Source organism: Artemia franciscana, chromosome 6 (genome assembly GCF_032884065.1).
Source record: "Artemia franciscana chromosome 6, ASM3288406v1, whole genome shotgun sequence".
NCBI classification, from domain to species: Eukaryota; Metazoa; Arthropoda; class Branchiopoda; order Anostraca; family Artemiidae; genus Artemia; species Artemia franciscana.
The window spans coordinates 20,117,962-20,138,583 of NC_088868.1; the positions used below are offsets into that span (position 1 = coordinate 20,117,962).

Consider the following 20,622-nt stretch of genomic DNA (forward strand, 5'->3'; position numbering starts at 1 on the left):
GGGCAACTTGCAGAATGAAAATAGTGAAAGTTTTACTTAATAGAAAGCTCAAGAGTTTTCGAAAGTTCTGGGGCTCTAAATGCCAGTACACAAAATATATAACAGAAATGCGGACATTATTTTTGGTAAATAATTATCACCATGAGAGTTGTAGAGGACCCATTCGGTGTGCGATGGGGAAGGGGAGAATCGTGTACAGTGCAGCACCTTAACAAAAATGTCATGTCCCATTAGATTGTTTTGTAATTGTGTTTCACAATGGCGTGTCCTTCTCAGACCCTAGCTGGCCAGAAAGAAAAGTTGTTATTTTTAATCTCAAGAACGTTCTCGGACACAGACTGTTAGTGGATTTATGTATCTTTTCTGCCTTAACTTGAAAGAAAACACAAATGGCTATGGCACAATAGCGCCAAAGACAGGGGCGTAATTTTGTATGGGGCAGGAGGGGGATTACCCCTCCACCCCCTCAGTTTGCTTCCCCCAGCCCCAAGTCTGCCCTCCCCCCCCCGCTGAAACTTAATTTCTTCCAAAATCTTGTCAAAACTAAGAAAAATCTGCATAATTCAAGCATTAAAAGAAACAAATCAGTTTTTTTAGTACAAATTTACCTTTATAGTGCTATAAGTACTTTACGGTACCAAATGACTTATTTTTTTTAGCTTTACTGTCATTTTTCACCTGTTTTTGGAAAATTGGCTCCAACTTTGCCCTCCCCTCTCAGGATTTTGACGAAATCACGCCACCGCCCATAGACAGTTAGTTCCAGATTGAGGAGCAGTGGAAAACATGGCTATTTTTCAAAACTATTTCCCAGGTATTTCCTCCTCAAGGCAGTCAAGGCGTGCCTATTTATTAGTTTCGTCGCCTGAACAAATGATGGCGCAAGAAGGAAAAAACTCCTTCAAAGGAGGTGATGGGGCATATTTACATCCTTCAGCCCTATTTAAATGCAAATCTAAATTGAGCCTTGCTTTGGGAGGTAGTAATTAATGTCGAGCGGTGCTAGAAACTTAAAATACAATATGCAGCATATAATATCACATGACAGAATCAAAAAGTTGCCGTCTTTAAAACACAAAAGGGAGCTAAACTTGCAAAAACACCTCAAAATAAAAAAGATCTGATGAACAACGCTATATACAAAATTAATACTTAACCTCATAAACCTTTTCTTCGGACATACACTTCTTGCTCCGATGCGCAAACTGCTCAAGCGGACGGTCATTTGCAGGTCTTTCCTCTTTTAAAATAACCTGAAAAAAACTCAGAACTAAGGGACCAAACATATTTAAGACTTCAAGATGGACATTATCATTCAAACTCCTTTTGAACACTAAAACAATAACTGCCATGTTGAAGCTTCCGTTCGGTACATCAAAGGGCATCCAATATAAAATTCCTAATCACCATTTTAAACCAAATACATCCTGAATCTCTTCAAATAACATAGACGTTTTAGAGTTCCTTAGCCATTTTAGTTCAGAGTTACCCATTTATCTTCACAGTACATAAATGTCTCGGCCCACAATTGATGATCAGATTCTGTTCATAACTTAACTTTTTCCATATGTCCCTATTTATTCATTAGTATTATATTTTTCTTTTACATTAAATATTTTACAATGAATAATAACACCCTCACAACCTGTTAACAAAACATACCAGTAGTACACTAGGTGTCTTAGCTGCCATAAATTTGCGGATATTCAAGTGACCCTGCGCTTCCAACGACATTGGTAATTTTTGACCAAAATTTCTTTCTGTAACTGATGGAAACGAGTCAAAGAGAAAGAGACAAAGCATAAAATGGATTGTTACCAGGCACAATACAAATTAGCCCTAAACCTGACCAGTACCACTTCCAGGTTAGATCCCATGAGTTCCACTCGTCGATAATAAAAAATAATAATAATAATAATAATAAAAAGAAAAAAAAAGAATCGAATTCCTAAACTTTACAGTGACCAATTAGTAGAAAGTTTATTCGTAAAAAGAAGTTTTGAAGCTTTCAAATTTATCCTTTTCTCAGGTGAAGTGAGTTAAAATGAAAATTGTCCCCCCAAAAGCTTGACAATAATTATCTGGTGGAGAGTTTTTTCTCAGTTTGATTCTTCTAAAAAATGTGAGTAATGCCATACACTTCATTTTGTGCATGCAAAGACCCTGGGCGCTTTAATTGATGGTAATAAAAACTTCACACATATCGAGAAAATGCAGAGTCTAATTAAGTATCATAAGTTGTTTTTCTAGCGACGATTTAAGTATTGTGAAAATGCATTCTTCCCGTAGGATGTGCTTCTTTTATCTTGGTCGTTCTACATGTGTTTAAAGTATACCCTTTTGCAGTTGTGAAAAGGGTATGAAGGCTTATAAAGAAGAAATTATACTCATTACCTCCTTTTTACAGTTTGTTCTGCTACAGACACTAGTTGTTCCAACACAGGTACATTTTGTGCATTCGTCTATCTTAAAAGCAGTTCCAGAGCTAATGTTACGACTACCAACTATGCAACGATGCGGAACATCAGCTACTTTACGACTACCTGGAGAAGAAAGCAAATTCGTCTATAAGTATTCTTAATGTCAATACTAGCGTTCATACAGGTAAAAGGTAAAGGTAAAGGATACGGCATTAAATTTTACAGTCCCTACCGGCGGTGCTGATCTCCGTTTCTTGGCCCTTCAGCCAGGAAGTGCAATGGGGGGTTGGGGGCCAACCATCCTGTGCTTTCGCACACCCTTCCTGTTTACCTTCCCCAGATTTCTCCAGGTACCCATTTAAAGCTGGGTCGACTCTGGCTAAGCTTACAGAGTCACGCCACTGACTCTCGTCCCAAACTGAACAACTGGGTACACTGGGATTCGAACCGGCGTCCTTTCAGACAAAGGATCCCAAATCCAGCGCACCAACCGACTCGGCTAGGACGTTCATACAGGTGCTAAGATTAAAATTCAAATTTTACATTAGCTATTTATATACTTCGAAAGTCCTGTGGTGGCGCAGTGGATTTGACCTTAGCTTGGTAATACGGGACCCAGAGATCGAATCACGCTTCAGGAATGCACTGCAGGGCCGACGCAGGGACAATAGTAGTCAAGAAGCGTCGTTAATTCTTAAACAAATAATAATATACTTCGAAAAATATAGGAGGTGAGTGGGGAAGGGGCACAAGAGAGAAAGAGAATGAGCCTAAGGTTGTTCCATGGTTAGGCTGTAATGCATCAAGTGACAAACCTTGATAAAATATGTCATATATTTAAATCAGAGAATTCACCATATATTTACTAAGGCAAAACTTCACCTTATATCCTTGTGTAAATACTGAAGCCTTGAAATTCACGCAACAAAAACAAGTTTTTATTCTGAATTATATAGCATACTCAAAGTCCATGAATCTGTTAGCACAAGAAATAAATCTCAACTGGCTCAATCCTTACACTGGATGTATCAAAAGTCCTGGTTTAGAAAATAATTTCTGCAAGTGATCATGGCAGGGATACAAGACACCCTAAATTCACATAATTTCGCTCAGTCTTGGAATAGTAGCCAAAAAACGGACTTTAATCATACAGTTCTAAACTTGATAAATAAGTCACGTTTTAATAAAAGTTTCAAAATCTGAAAAGGTTCAAATGATATTTTTAAGATATTTCATTTTTTTACGGTTTTACTCTAATTTCTTGTATGTTTTTAAAAAGTTGATTTTTTCCTAAGTCTGTTTCATAAGGTATGAAGTACCCTTTGAGAGTGTAATTTTAAATTTGACAAACAATCCGCGTTTTGCTGACTGAATACAAAACAAAAAATGTTGTATTCAGATATGATCAGATTGGTATTTTAAAGAGTTTAATTTAATTTTTATAGTTTTTGCTGTTCCTAAGTACCTTTTAATAATAACAAAATATAGTCTTTCCTAAATACTGTTTATAATACCAAAATATAATCTTTCCTAAAAACTTTTTGTAATACCAAATATAGTCTTTCATAAATAATATTTATAATACCAAAATATAGTCTTTCATAAATACTTTCCGTAATACCAAAATATAGTCTTTCCCTAAATACTTTTTATAATACCAAAATTTAGTCTTTCCTAAATATTTTTTATAAAACCAAAATACAGTCTTTCCTAAATACTTTTTATAATACCAAAACATAGACATTCCTTAATACTTTTTATAATACCAAAATATAGTCTTTCCTAAATACTTTTTATAATACCAAAATATGGTCTTTCCGAAATACTTTTTATAATACCGAAATAAAGTCTTTCCTAAATACTTTTTATAATACCATAATATAGTCTTTCATAAACACTTTTTATAATACCAGAATTTAGTCTTTCCTAAATACTTTTTATAATATCAAAACATAATCTTTCATAAATAATTTTTATAATACCAAAATACACTCTTTCCTAAATACTTTAAAAATACTTACCCGTTTTTATAGGTGTGTTACGAACGTACTAGAAATTTAATCTGCTTCACAAAAAAAAATAAAAAAAATATGAAATATTGGTAAATTTTGCCAAAAAAAACTTTTGTACAATATTTGTCTTAATATTGTACCAACTTTAGACAATAAAATTAATAGTAAAAGTAAAATACAAATACAAATTTTGCTTTTTCATTGAAATCCTTAAAGGCTTGCTGAAAGCGTTTTGGGTATCTATAAAGTAGGATACTTCAAGTAGTGCAAGTTACTTTCCAATATATATTTACAGTTTCTACTATGGGTCCCTATATGGGGGGCACGGGAGTGGGGCCCCAGTCCGCCCCCTTTCTGAATGACGCTGCTTTATATTTTTATATTTTTGTTTTTACGTTTCTATTTCACAAAATTGCAAGTGCCAACTAGACCAGGTAAGCCCCCTAAAACTCAGCTTATGGGCGCCCATGGTTTCTACACAATGATTTTGTGGTAATTTTCATTTTCCTGGGAGACTAGTTGTCAATAGTGGCTCAGTTGCAGATACTTTGGTATTGTGCATGTACTGTGCACATAGATTCACGTACTATGTCACCCTTTAAGGAAAGCGCTGAAGCAAAAAAAGCTGATCAAACTCGTCATATGCAGATGGCTCGTCAGGGATACCTAATAATGAGAGAAGGGGCTACAATGCCAGAAAGGTTGATACGGCGAGGCAACATTCAGCGGAAGAAGGATGTCGGATTGCCAAACGTCGTTTATATCAGCCAACCATCTAGAACTGAACGAAAAGCAAATCGTCTCAAATGGCATAGGAATAGATCGTAAGGAAAGATTTAAGGCAGATTGAAACTTCCTGGGGAGATGTAAAGAGGGAGGCTTTGAATAGATTGGGATGGAGGAGGAGCATGAGTAGCTGTGTTAGCTCCAGGTTACTTGGCACTGCATTAATTTGATAGTAGTAGCAGTAGATACCTTACCACCCAAAGGAACCAGGACATACGATCTCTTGCATGACCAAGATTAATCAGAGTGAATAAAGCATAGAAGTAATTGTAATGAATAGAATTACCATATTCTGAATTTGGTCTCATTTTCCAAGCATTTTCCAAGCTATTTCCTCAATAATTCTAATGTATTTCCTAAGTCATAGGTTTTGACACATTTAAAACAATTGTCCCCAAATCATGCGTATAGTAGGCATACTTTTAGCGTATTATAGCCAAGTTTGTTCAGTGAAATGAGAAAAAAACACAGTGGCTTTTCTAAGGCTTCTTATAATTTTGTTTTAATGCTTTTTGAGTCTAAGGCAGTTTTTTGCTTCTTGAAAAAAAAAAAAACTTATAACTCCTTATTCTCACACCGGAGTAATATAAAAAAAAAATATACAAAAATATGCCAAGAGGTGGTATACTGTTAAGTAGAAGAATTTCTTTCTTACTTTCACTCCCTTCTTTACAATTTTCTGATAAAATTTGCTTGGTTATTTCTTTCGGTTTTATCTTTAAATAAAACTGTTTGAAAGCCCCTTTTTTTTTCTTTCGTTCTTAATGGAGAAATATGATTAACACTTACCTAAGCAAGAAGGACAACATTCACCGGGTTTTCTCCGTTCTATTTTTGATGGTCGACACGCAAGAACTGGACAAACCTTTCGAATACAGGTTAATTGTCCATCTTTACATCGGCATATCACACAAGGGTCTTCTGGATGGATAGAATCTTCCCCTTCCCCGACAGTAATGCCACCTATATTGCAACCAGAGCAAGTAGGACAGCACTTACCCGGGGATGGTAACATAGGTGAACTACAAGATATTACGCAGGTGTTGTTGGATGTGGTAATAATCCCGCTTTTACAAATGAACTGTTTACATGGAGAAGCAGGATCAATCCATTCATAGTCATTTGGTACGTAAGTGCCATTGAAGAAACACCCTAAAACATTAAGATCCCATTTTAAAGACATATATAAGACAAAAAGTACAGACTGTACCAGATAAAAAAGAGCTTTTGCCTACAAGATAAAAAATAACTTTTGACTACAAAAGACAGTTCGGAGCAAATACGTTTTTCTCTATGACTTTCCTAATTCAGATTGCTCCAAGGAAATAATAGATAAAAGACGTTTGGATGTTTTCAGATCAGGCCTTTCGACCAAAACTTCAACCACAAAAACTAGAAAATTAGCAGGGACTAGATTTGATTTTCTTGGGAGAGGACCAAGAAGCAGTATTCAACAGGGTGGAGCGAGAAGACCGAAAACAGCTCAATTTGACCTCATTGAACTCCATTTTGGTAAATATTCTACGAGGTTTGGAACAATTTGAGGTTAAGCAAAGCCCCCCCCCCTAGCGTACTTTCTAGGTAGGATCTAAAATAGATCCCAATTTTGAAATCGGATCCAGTAATCTGGCTTATTACAAAAGGGGGCCAATCCTAAATTTTTAAATAGCATGTTGCCGATAAATGAGCAAAAAATTTCAGTACATCTGAGTACTGAGTTCTTTAAACTGGTAAAAAAAGAAAAAGAAAAATTAAATTATTGACCAAAAACCTACCCGTCCCTTGACGGCAATAAACTTTCCTTAAGAATTTCACGTTGGAAATAAGAACGAGCTGTTTATGGGGTTTGACACATAAATACTGAGGAAAAAAGCGAAGTTTTCAGACGTTTGAAGTAGTCAGAATACCGTTTTATATTAGTGGAACCATCCAGTCACTTCAAAGTTTTAGGAAGGATTGCTGTTTCTCTATTTTATTTACGCTTGCATATTTCTCAAGGTTCACCATTTACCACGTCTTACCCATTTTTTCCGTTTTTGGTCGCAACAGTAGATGAAAGTAGGCACTTTGAATGGTCTGCGCTAAACACTGTAACTTTCTAATTTTCTTATTCTTTGTCAAAAAATACACTGCCCCTGAAGAGTTAGACAATACTTGATTCCACACAATTCAAGGTCATTTTAGGAATAACCTAAGATGAGCTAAAAAAAATTCAAAATAAAAAGGTCTTTAGAAATTAGATCTTCTAGTTCTTAGAACTAGTCTTTAGAAATTAGAATTAGATTTAGAAAACGAAAGACATCACCCTGTCAACCCACCCTTTGTCTTTGCATCCAAAGTAATAGTAGATTCTATCGCATGACAATCGAATATGGGATTGATTTTGGCATTTCGCATTTTCACTTTGAACAGTCCACTGCAGAATGTCGGATGTACCTGAGCGTATCTCGCTTTTATAGTTTCTAAAACTCGTGGGTTTTTGAGCAAATACAGGAATTCTCAAACATTTCCAACCAGGGGGATGATGTGGCAAGTTTTTTTTTTCGACACAGAGTGTTCTCATCAGTGGGAGATCAGAGGGCATTTTTTGAGATTTTCAAGTTCTGCAGCAAGCCTTCAATTTCATCAGAAATAGTAATGCACGATAAATCATTTGACTCAATGCAACAACTTCAAAAGCTTCCCAGTATAGAAGAGATGTAAACTCAAGAACTAAGATATGAGCAGCAACTACTTGATATCAATTCATTTTAATTTTAATTGAATTAAAATTAATTAGCTGTGGGCATCAAGCCATGGCTAATTGTAGAAAAATCCAAGACAGATAGTCCGAGTGAGTGAGAGACAAATCTGGCGTAAGCCCTTTTTAGGATTGTATAAAAATGATGTCAGTTCATCTGACTAGATAATTACCAAGACTAAATTGATTACCGCAAGATAGTTAATATCGATGATTTTGTTCCCATGAAGTTTTACAGTTTTGAGTTGTAAAGCTTTTTTAACTCTAAAATTTGTAGAATTTTTTAATTCTACAAAAAAAATTGTCAAGATATATTTTGTTTTTATTGCAGCATGATTGATATTATAAACTTTGTGGAAGTTCGAGGGGTGGTAACATTACGTTCATGCATGCTAATTTCCAAGCGCTATAACTTTGGCTTCATTGTGTTGCGAGAGCAACACTTTGGTTTTGTCGTGTTTTTTTTTTTTTTTTTTTGTTCCTAGCACCCCGATTTCAGCTTATTCCTAGAAAGTGGTAAGGGTCTAACCTCTGCGGTTTTTACGGAAAGTGTGGACCTTAGGCCGGATTGATGAATATGACTTTACATTTTGGAAAGCTTCGTAGAACTCTTGCCTGGGGCCAAAAAGGATGGTTTTTGCTTGTCCTTGAGCCAGAGCCTATAGTGTGTGAAGTAAAGAGGAGTTGTATAGCCTATGTCAGAGAGGACTATCTGAAGTTATGCAGCCAAGCTTTCGTTTCATCAAACCATGTTTCTGCTTTCGAGTGGAAAGCTCCGTTCTAGCAGGCAAGCAGGCAAGCACCAGTTTCAAATTGAAGATGGACTAAAATCTATAAGTGTTAGCTATATGCGACAGTTACCCTGCCCCACAGCCAATATATCTTCTTTGAGTGATAAAGACAAATTTAGAGAAGCAAAAAAGCGGCATTTTCCCACGGGTCCGAAAGTGCTGCCATCTATTGTTTCTACCCATTTCTGTTCGTGATTTCAGCTGAGTTTATCATTCGGTTTTTCGCACTTGGGATTGCGCTAGAGAAATGGTATCAGATGTGCCTCTTAAACTTTAAAAGTTCTCTCATTGCTAAAGAAATTAGAGTTTATCCTTTGCTCCTTTCTAAGTGATGACGTTAGAAAGTTGGCCTACGGCAAAAAAGTCAACTTTTGAACTAAGACAGATAGATTTTTTTTTCGACGGCAGTCGATAGCTTTTGATGAGCTGATCAAAGTATATGTCATCCATTTTTTTTGTACAAAAATTCCTTCATGAGATATACCAGTTTGAAAGTTTAAAGGGGTTGACAACTTCAGTAATAAGGTACACACTGAAACCAAAAATAGGCCGATACCAATTGTGAGACATATAGGGGAGTTGTAAGCAACAGTCGGCTGTTAGCTCATAATCATCCTCGGCAATGAGGGGTTCGCAACTCTTACTAGTTGGTGTACATATTTTTTGTTTCCGTTGTATTTGATGGTAAGACCAATTTGGTTCCAGTGGTAAGACATGTAGGGGACTTGTAAGTAATAATCGGCTGTAAGGCTACAATCATCTTTAGCAATGAGGAGTTTGCCACTTTTGCGAGTTGGTGTACCTAGTATGTATTTTAGCATCCTTACAGATTAACAACTTCAGCATTTAGTCACAGCGAGGAAACAAAACCAAAGTGTTGCTCTCGCAACACTTTACTCGGCGAAGCCGAGCAAAGGTTGCCGCAACACCTCACGTTGCCCATGCAACGTAGATCTAGTTTTTCATTCATAGTGAGCTGTCTTTGTTTTTAGATTAACATTTTATGTAAGCAAAATGTTTGCCTGTTGTAAGTCTTAAATTGACTCTTCACTTTCCTTGGCAATACTTTTTCTAAATTTAGATTCAGTTTATTTTTGATTGACATGAGCTTGTATACTTTTTTTAGAAGTAAAGTTGGCTAGTACTTCATCAATAGTGGTAGCGATATTAATTTATAAATACATGGTTTTAGGTGTCTTTGTAGTAGCTATGACATTGAATAGATGACATGGAATGGAAATAACCCGCATGCCCGAGTGAATCAAAAGATAATATGTGAATCTAATCTTTCAAACTATGTACAGTATCTTGGGAGTGGCCAAAGGGCTTGAACTGAAATTTACACTTAGTATTTTGGGGTCTAGAAGATTCATAGTTTTGCCAAAGAAAGGGGGAGCAAGTAAATCAAAAGACACAATATGGTCCTGTTCCAAAAAAGGCATGGTAGAAAAGTTGACCTTGGCCGAAGTGATGGGGTGGTTGAAGTAGCCATAGTATATATGTAGTACTGGTAGTCGCGATAGCAGCAGTCGTGGTAAATTCGACTTTGCAAAAATCAAACGCAATTTTTAAAATATGTAACCTACTTTGTGTTTCTATCTTGGATTCCTTTGTTCCAATTTTAGCCTCTAATTTGTAATCAGTCGGTACAAACTGCTCTGAAAATCGGAAGACGTTTTGGGAACACGAAGGCTGCATACTTTGTTTTACTTTACAAGGCTCATATTGATTCTGCAGCTTTATATGTGTAATATATAACTTTGCGATAATAAATTGGTAAAAATCAATCCCCACTTGTGAAATATGTACTTACGTCCTCTTTTAGGCTTTTGAATTTCTACATAGAAACTTTTTGTATTTATGATTAATGATTTTAAAAACACTTCAATAAAAACTGTCATGGCAATCGAAAGCAATTCGTCAAATATGACGAATACAGTGTTTTGTTTTAAAACAAATCAAATTGCAGTTCCAGGACCGTGTTTGCCACTGGTGGCTTAACAAACAGCATCATTTAATCACAAACTTTCAGAAGCTTAATGTTGAGTGCTCATTCAAATGCACCTTTGGTAAGCATCAACATCAGTTGTGAATTATGTTGGCTACCAACATTTATGCTTCTATAGGCTACTGCAATATCGTCCATGTATTCAATCGCTCAGACACCGGTGGAAACTAGCTTCAGTGTCATTTTGAAAAATGCAGGCCTTCCTTATTTTTGTAATTTGTTAATCCAAATAATTAAATACTAACATTGGCGGAAATTAAGCATCGGCATTGTTTCTGTTTTTTTCTGCTTCCGTTTTTGTCTAGCCTGTTTGTGCTTTTCAAAAAAAAGAACAGAAAGGAGAAACAGGTTCTCTGTTTTTCATGGACCTGCTGTTTCTGTTCTGTTCTGTTTTTTTCGTTTCTGTTTTTATTTCTGTGTCTGTTTTTGTCTAACCTGTTTCTGCTTTTCTAAAAAAAAAAAGTGCCATAAAAACAGAACAGAAAGGAGAAATTGGTCACCCATTTTTGACGGGCCTTTTTCTGTTCTTTTTTTCTGTTTCTTTTTTTCTGAAAAACAAAAACGGTGCCAGTGCTTAGTGGAAACCAAGCACTACTTGTGAAATAACATGTTTTATTTTGGGCTTTGATGTTGCAATATTAGCCTGAAATTTGCAATCAACAGGTGCAAAATCCTTGAATCCAAAAATTGGGTTTGCTGGTAAAAAGCAAACAGCCATTTGTCAGGGCAATTAGTATTGTTTGTTGTTGCTGGTTACAGCTGAAGAAAGTCAGTGGCTTTTTTTTCTGTTTGCAACGTGTTTCTTAGTTTTTCTTACCGCCCTTCACTCGCTCTTTTTTGAACCCACAAGCTAATTATCCTGACATCACATTTGGTTGAGAGGCATTGTGTGTAAACCAATGAGGCATTGGTTTTAAAGTGATATCTGCATAATATTTTGCCCGAAAAGCACGAGGGACCTTCTAATTGTTGTGATTAAAACATCTATCTTGAAACTTTTACTCAACGATCGCTATGATGAAACTTTTACTCTATGATCGCTTTTAACCTTTAAAAAAGATACTACGACTTTTAATTTGAGATAGAATGAGCCCTCAACAGCTTTCTCTTTATCCTGAATCATGGTAAAAAGTATCTAAACATTTAATACACATCGTTGTTTTCTAGGTTTACACTAACGCAGTGACTCTCATTATTTGTAAAAAGCAATCGAATCCAATCTGTATGATGAATCGTAGAAAAATAAATATGGGGGGCACATCGTCTTCTCCAAGTCTAAGCTAGCACATAGACTCTGATTATACATACGTCTTTGAACAAAGTAAGATGTCCTTGCTTATAAATATATGAAGCACCAGTTGGGTGCAAGTACACTTTTTTTCAAAAGAGTATCCAAATAGAAATACGAAAGTAACATACACTGCATAGTTCAATGGAGAATATCAAGCTTCTTACCTTTGCAGACATTGCAACATTTGTTTCTATCTTCATTTAAGACTAAATAACAGTTTTGCAGGCTAGCACATTCTTGTTTGTTACATTGGATATGTTTATCCTGAAAAAAAAAAATGGTTATTTGTCAAATCGTACACTAAGGAGAACTATCAAGACCGGATATTCAAGATAAAAACAAAAACAAAATAAAACACAAAATATATGTTCAGAGTAATTATAATATTGAAAAAAGTAGATTCCAGAAAATGCCTCCGCCTTTTTTCCATTCGCATGATGGAATAACTTTGATACTTCCTTATGAGTTTGAATACAAATATAGATTTTGTCATCTGACTCCTGAACTAAGTATTAAAAGTATTAAATGGTCTAAGTATTAAATGGTCAAAAAACTGAGGTATTTTTGGGCATCTTACCAGTGTTACTTTGAAAATTTTGTATGCAAAAATAAAGTAAGACTCAATCAAGTGCTTTGACAATAATAATAATAGTAACATGAAAAATTGGATCACAAGGAAACATAAAAATTAACAGGCAAGCAGAGAAAGTAAAAAAAACAAGTACAGCAGAATAATTAACCAAAACATAAAGTTTTAACGATTACTATAAAGACGAAAAAGATCCTTAAAAAAAAAAAAAAGAAACTTAATAAAACAGCTCTCTGGTATTTTATAATCTATAGATGTTTGAATAATAAAAAGCTTGAGACATTTCAGGTTTAAATAAAAAAAAAAACTCAAAAATAAAGTCTTTTATTTCTCTAAAATATTTCTCGCCTAAATTTACAACATAGCAAATGATTGATATAAAAGTGAGAAAATCAGCGCAATGTCAAGCACGCAAACCAGACAACACTGGTTGAAAATTGAATTGGAAAAGAAATTCAATCTAGCATGAAAATCTCAAAATTTTTAATTCGTCATTCTTTTGCTGTCGTTACAACTCACAAAATAAGGTATTTCATCATTTTTGCCAAAAAAAAAGTGTCACCAAAAATTTATTATTAAAGAAATCCGAATATTTTGGCTTCACGTCCGGGAGCCTTTCTCAACGCAAAGAAAAACAAAAACAACTTTAAAGAAGAAAAAATATATTTTTTTTAAAATATAACCATCTAAAAAAAACGAAAAACTAAACATACGAGAGAAAGAAAGAGAAAAAAACAACTAAAAAACAAAACAAATAAATACAACCCACATTCTAAACACTTCCAGAACTACTGTTACTCACTGAGCAAGACATAAACGAATATCTATAGTGAACAAAAGGTATTTCTCGTCTTTGCATTCAGATTGTTTTTACTAATAAATGTCTTGTTGTTTTTTTTTTTCGTTTTTTGTTTCGTTGCTTCATTTAAACTAAACCGTTTTTCTCCCTTAGTTTTTTGTATATAAAAAGCAGTGCGGTCTTGGGGCCAGGGTATAAGATATTTTAATCAAGATTAATATACCCACATTTATCACTGAAGCGAGATTGCGCAAAATCATAAGTAAAACTCCTTAGTTTTACTAAATAGCCTGAAAAGGGGTAAAAAAAGGACCATACGCCCAACTTTAGGGTTAGATCAGATTAGCGCAATACCCAAAATCGTTGGAATTTTCTCAGGAGTGAAAAACTGAAGCTTTAAACATAATGGGATGGAGAAGTCCTAGCCACCTAGTATGTTAGCTTCAGTTACAGCTGCAATAACTTTGTAGAGGTAGTGATTGTAGTTATTACCTTGCACATACACCGAAGACAAGGATTGTTGACAGCCAAAGGGACACTAACTTCTTGACCTTCATTGTTGCAGGATACAACTGTGCTTATCAATCCTTTACCTAGAAAAAAAAAACAGAAACATTTAGAAATCCAAGCTGCCGAAAAAAAAAATCACATCCATCGACCTTTGTAAAGATTTGGTACATATTAAATAGTTTACTAAGAACGAATTAGAATATACAGGTAAACAGAATAAATCATGGCTTAACTTAAAAACACAGTAGCAAACATAATTAGGCATTTGATGACAATACCATGTGAAGTGTTGTGGTAACTGCCATCTACTGACCCATAGGCTACAGATACAGAGTGACGCATGAGAAAATGTCTCCCGCGTTAGAACTTGTTCGTTCCTAGTTTGGCAAACTTATCATTTAGCGTTAAGTTAAATGCCCCAGAATAAGTTTAGCCTACACAAAGCAGCGATGTAGCAGATAAACAGAAGACTACTACATGATGATTTTTTCTCTCTACACAGTTTTGTAATGATTATGCATTAGACAGCCCTGTACAATGTCTACATGCTGTGGAGCATATGTAAAATGATTAACTCGCATATGACAATATCTAACTGAGGTTTGGTGGACGAAGAAGATAAAAAAGCCCCTTCTCTCTCAGAGATCCGGTCAACAACGGACACCCAAAATAATAACTGTAACTGTCGACCGAGATCGGCAGAATTAACCAGCCTACATAGCATTTAGGCTGATGACTAGTACATTAATTTCAAAAAGCATTTTCCGCAAAAAAAAAGGAAAAAAAGCAAAACAACTAAAGAGCGATATTACAATCTAAAACGAAAAAAAAAAACATATTAGGAGTCAAATTTAAAACGAACAAAAGCTATGTAAAACAAAAGCATAGATTAACACAAATACGAAAAAGACAGCTGTCCCTTCAAACCCCTTTAATGCCGTAGTCAGGTTAGGCTGTTTAACCGTCGCTGGTATTATTGTCAGCAAGCAGCCCAATCTGATCCAGAACCAACGGCTGGTGAATGCCAGCTGGCTAGTTTTTACTAGCCGCAATCAGAAGCTGAACATAGTTAAGTTGTTAGCGTTGCCTACTCTCCACTGGCAGTCACGTGATCTCCTCGCTGGCACCAGTAAGCCAATTAAAACGTGTCAGCTGGTGAATTAAGACGTGTATAGTAGGTTTTATGCAGTGTTGTTTTGTTTCAGTATACAGCATTTTCCATTTTTTTTTTATCATTAACAGTGAATATGGTTGACAAGAACACATGGGTGGCCTAATAACATATCTCGATTTTTTCCTAAATTATCCTTGCCTGTTGGACGCTCCGTCTACAGGCTAGCTACACAAACAGAAATACCAAAAAGTTGGCGACTGGAACCTTGACTCAATTTGTTGAATATGTCCATAATAATAATACGATCGTATTATATATATATATATATATATATATATATATATATATATATATATATATATATATATATATATATATATAAAAAGTAGGAGGATCACGAAATGAAACAATCGTAGTCTATATGAAACTATTAATCAATCAAGCGCATAAAATTTTAAAACATCTACTGAGAAAAATAGAAAAAAAAATCAAAAAAAAGGGAGAAGAAAAAGTGAGAGGAAAGAGAGTTCATTCAATATATATATATATATATATATATATATATATATATATATATATATATATATATATATATATATATATATATATATACATATATATATATATATATATATATATATATATATATATACATATATATATATATATATATATATATATATATATATATATATATATATATATATATATATATATATATCTATATATATAAAAATAAGTTGTCTGTGGATGGATGGATGGATGTGTCAGGTGACGTCACCTGAAAAAACTGGATCAGGTGACGTCAAAACTGAAAAAACTAAAAAAAGGCAAAAACTACAAAAAAAACTAAAAACTAATAAAAAAAATAAAAAAGCTAAAAAACTAAAAAAACTATAAAGGTAAAAACCAATAAAAAACTAAAAAAAAAACTGAAAAAACTAAAAAAAGGCAAAAACTACAAAAAAAACTAAAAACTAATAAAAAAAGTAAAAAAGCTAAAAAACTAAAAAAACTAAAAAAAGGTAAAAAACTAAAAAAAATAAAAAACAAAAAAAACTAAAAAAAAGGAAAAAACTGAAAAATAAGCTAAAATAAAGGTAAAAACCAATAAAAAACTAAAAAAAAAAAGGAAAAAACTAATAAATGACGACACTCAAAGAGAAAAAAAAGGCAAAAACTACAAAAAAAACTAAAAACTAATAAAAAAAATAAAAAAGCTAAAAAACTAAAAAAAACTAAAAAAAGGCAAAAACTACAAAAAAAACTAAAAACTAATAAAAAAGCTAAAAAACTAAAAAAACTAAAAAAAAGGCAAAAACTACAAAAAAACTAAAAACTAATAAAAAAAATAAAAAAGCTAAAAAACTAAAAAAAACTAAAAAAACTAAAAAAAGGTAAAAAACTAAAAAAACTAAAAACTAAAAAAAACTAAAAAAGGTAAAAACTAAAAGAACTAAAAAAGAAAAAAATAAATGACGACACTCAAAGAGAAAGCGACCAGGACAAAAGGAATGTTCGATTAGCAATCAACAAAGCACCGGGACACAGGGAGTATAAATGACGACCCGGGGGAAACAGGGGGATATAAATGACGACCGGGACAAAAAAACTAAAAAGAAAAAAAAACTAAAAACTAATAAAAAAACTAAAAAATCTAAAAATCTAAATAAGCTAAAAAAGAAAAAAAAAGGAAAAAAATAAAGGAGAAAAACAAAACTAAAAAACGAATGTATATACAGACCGGGACACCGGGATACAAATGACGACCGGGACCCGGGACACAGGGAATATAAATGACGACCGGGACACAGGGACACAACTCCGGTACACCGGGATACAAATGACGACCGGGACACAGGGAATATAAATGACGACCGGGACACAGGGACACAACTACAACGGGGACACCGGGGGAAACAGGGGGATATAAATGACGACCGGGACAAAAAAACTAAAAAGAAAAAAAAACTAAAAACTAATAAAAAAACTAAAAAATCTAAAAATCTAAATAAGCTAAAAAAGAAAAAAAAAGGAAAAAAATAAAGGAGAAAAACAAAACTAAAAAACGAATGTATATACAGACCGGGACACCGGGATACAAATGACGACCGGGACCCGGGACACAGGGAATATAAATGACGACCGGGACACAGGGACACAACTACAACGGGGACACCGGGGGAAACAGGGGGATGTAAATGACGACCGGGACACCGGGACAGGGAATGGTCGATTAGCAATCACCATCAACAAAGCTCAAGGGCAATCATTAGAATCATGAGGTATAGATCTGAATACAGATTGTTTTCCCATGGACCATTATATGTTTCATGTTCAAGAGTCTGTAAACCTGACAATCTATTTATATGCAAAGACAATGGGACAGCAAAGAATGTTGTATATTCGCAAGTTTTACGTAGTTAAAACCATATATATATATCTATCTATATTCACAGGTGGGACATAGGGACACAACTACAATGGCGCGTAACTATTATGGCGCGTAACGACTTACGCGCGCGGGGGGGCTTGGGGGGGTTGCAAAGCGCCCCCACCAACTAGGTGTTGGGGTGGCGCGAAGCGCCACCCCAACAGCTAGTATATATATATATATATATATAAATAAGTTGTCTGTGTGTGGATCTGTGGATCTGTGGATCAGGTGACGTCACACTAAATTATTTCACACTAATACAAAAGAAGAAAAAAGCTAAAAAAGGTAAAAACTACAAAAAAAAACTAAAAAGAAAAAAAAACTAAAAAAGCTAAAAAACTAAAAAAAAATAAAAAAAGGTAAAAATCTAATAACTAAAAAAAAACTGAAAAAAATAAAAAAAGGCAAAAACTACAAAAAAAAATAAAAACTAATAAAAAACTAAAAAAGCTAAAAAACTAAAAAAACTAAAAAAAAACTAAAAAAAGGTAAAAAACTAAAAAAAACTAAAAACTAAAAAAGAAAAAAACCAAAAAAAAGGAAAAAACTGAAAAATAAAAGAGAAAAAGAAAACTAAAAAAATATGAATAAATATATATAAAAATAAGTTGTTTGTGGGTTATGTCTGTCTGTCTGTCTGTCGAGTGACGTCGTGTTTGTCCGCATATGACGTCTGAATTATTTCACACTAATACAAAAGAAGAAAAAAAACTAAAAAAGGTAAAAACTACAAAAAAAACTAAAAAGAAAAAAAACTAAAAAAGCTAAAAAACTAAAAAAACTAAAAAAAGGTTAAAAAACTAAAAACTAAAAAAAACTGAAAAAACTAAAAAAAGGCAAAAACTAAAAAAAAAACTAAAAACTAATAAAAAAACTAAAAAAGCTAAAAAACTAAAAAAACTAAAAAAACTAAAAAAAGGTAAAAAACAAAAAAAAAACTAAAAACTAAAAAAGAAAAAACTAAAAAAAGGAAAAAACTGAAAAATAAGAGAAAAAGAAAACTAAAAAAATATTAATAAATATAAAAAATATAAATATAAATATAATATAAATTAGCAATCAACAAAGCACCGAGACACAAATGACGACCGGGACACAGGGAGTATAAATGACGACCAGGACATAAGTAAAAAAAAAACTAAAGAAACTAAAAAAATGGTAAAAACTACAAAAAAACTAAAAACTAATAAAAAAACTAAAAAATCTAAAAATCTAAATAAACTAAAAAAGAAAAAAAAGAAAAAAGGAAAAAAATAAAGGAGAAAAACAAAACTAAAAAACGAATGTATATACAGACCGGGACACCGGGATACAAATGACGACCGGGACACAGGGAATATAAATGACGACCGGGACACAGGGACACAACTACAATGGGGACGCCGGGGGGCACAGGGGGATATAAATGACGACCGGGACACCGGGACACAAGGAATATAAATGACGCCCGGGACACTCAAAGAGAAATCACAGACTGGAACACCGGGACACAAATGACGACCGGGACACAGGGAATATAAATGACGACCGGGACACAGGGACATAACTACAAAGGGGACGCCGGGGTGCACAGGGGGATATATAAATGACGATGGCGACTCAGGGAATGGTCGATTAGCAATCACCATCAACAAAGCTCAAGGGCAATCATTAGAATCATGAGGTATAGATCTGAATACGGATTGTTTTCCCATGGACCATTATATGTTGCATGTTCAAGAGTCGGTAAACCTGACAATCTATTTATATGCACAGACAATGGGACAGCAAAGAATGTTGTATATTCGCAAGTTTTACGTAGTTAAAAACATATATATATATATATATATATATATATATATATATATATATATATATATATATATATATATATATATATAAATATATATCTATCTATATTCACAGGTGGGACATAGGGACACAACTACAATGGCGCGTAACTAATATGGCGCGTAACGACTTACGCGCGCGGGGGGGCTTGGGGGGCGCGAAGCGCCCCCACCAACTAGGTGTTGGGGTGGCGCGAAGCGCCACCCCAACAGCTAGTATATTTATAAAAATAAGTTGTCTGTGGATGTGTGGGTCTGTCTGTCGGGTGACGTCATGTTCGTGTGTTGACTGACGTCATGAAGTTAGTTGTCGTCATTTTTGTTATGACGGTAACGTCATTAAAGATATTTAAGACATGCGTTCACGTAGATATCTATTAATGTTTAACTGTAAAATGACTGATGAACTTACAATGGCAACAGCCGAGGAAGATGCTCAAAGAGTCTATGTCAAAAAACTTGCTGCTGATAGAGAAAGTAAAAAAAGAAAGCGTGCCGAGGAATCAAAAGAACAGCAAGGAAACAGGCTTGAGGCTGATAGAGAAAGAAAGAACAGAAAACGTGCCGAGGAACTACCAGAGCAACGCGAAACCAGACTTGCTGCTAAAAGAGAAAGTGAAAAAAGAAGGAGTGCCGAGGAACTACCAGAGCAACATGAAACCAGACTTGCTGCTAAAAGAGAAAGTGAAAAAAGAAGGCATGCCGAGGAACTACCAGAACAACATGAAACCAGACTTGCTGCTAAAAGAGAAAGTGAAAAAAGAAGGCGTGCCGAGGAATCACAAGAACAGCAAGAAATCTGGCTTGCTGCTGATAGAGAAAGTAAGAAAAGAAAGCGTGCCTAGGAATCAGAGCAACCTGAAAGTTATTGCCTGGCATTCAGGTACAGCCCAGTCGATGATTATAGCTTGAGTAGATTTGTTCAAATCGGGACTATGTCTAAAATTTGTCCCTATTGCAAGGCCTTGAAATTCAATGGTGAAACAATGGGAATGTGTTACGCCTCAGGAAAAGTTAAACTTCCTCTATTGGCTGCACCACCAGAGCCAATGAAGACTTTCCTTACTGGAACTACGTCAGAATCTAAGCGTTTTTTTGTCACAAATTAATGATTCGGCAGGATGAAGAAAATTATATTTTAAAATGCCGTCAATTGTTTCACCAATTAGTCGTTGATATGTATGCTAAAATTGAATCAGAAAGTTTGCTATATATCCGCCTGAATCAGATCAAGCTCCGCTCTGAACAATACATTCATTTGCGAGATGCAGTTATAAATGACGGTAATACCACAAA

The 20,622-nt window shown here is 34.4% G+C and overlaps 1 protein-coding gene across 3 annotated transcripts in view; it reads right to left on the bottom strand.

The window, feature by feature from the left end:
• LOC136028162 (BMP-binding endothelial regulator protein-like) overlaps positions 1-20,622 on the bottom strand; it is a 74,756-nt gene that overhangs the window by 35,735 nt on the left and 18,399 nt on the right. For all 3 annotated transcript variants that reach the window (XM_065705843.1, XM_065705845.1, XM_065705844.1), the window contains exons 3-7: positions 13,929-14,029; positions 12,213-12,312; positions 6,008-6,370; positions 2,395-2,543; positions 1,158-1,253 (exon numbers count right to left, since the gene is read on the bottom strand). In XM_065705843.1, coding sequence (XP_065561915.1) covers positions 1,158-1,253; positions 2,395-2,543; positions 6,008-6,370; positions 12,213-12,312; positions 13,929-14,029 — 809 coding nt within the window. The remainder of the gene's footprint in view (positions 1-1,157; positions 1,254-2,394; positions 2,544-6,007; positions 6,371-12,212; positions 12,313-13,928; positions 14,030-20,622) is intronic.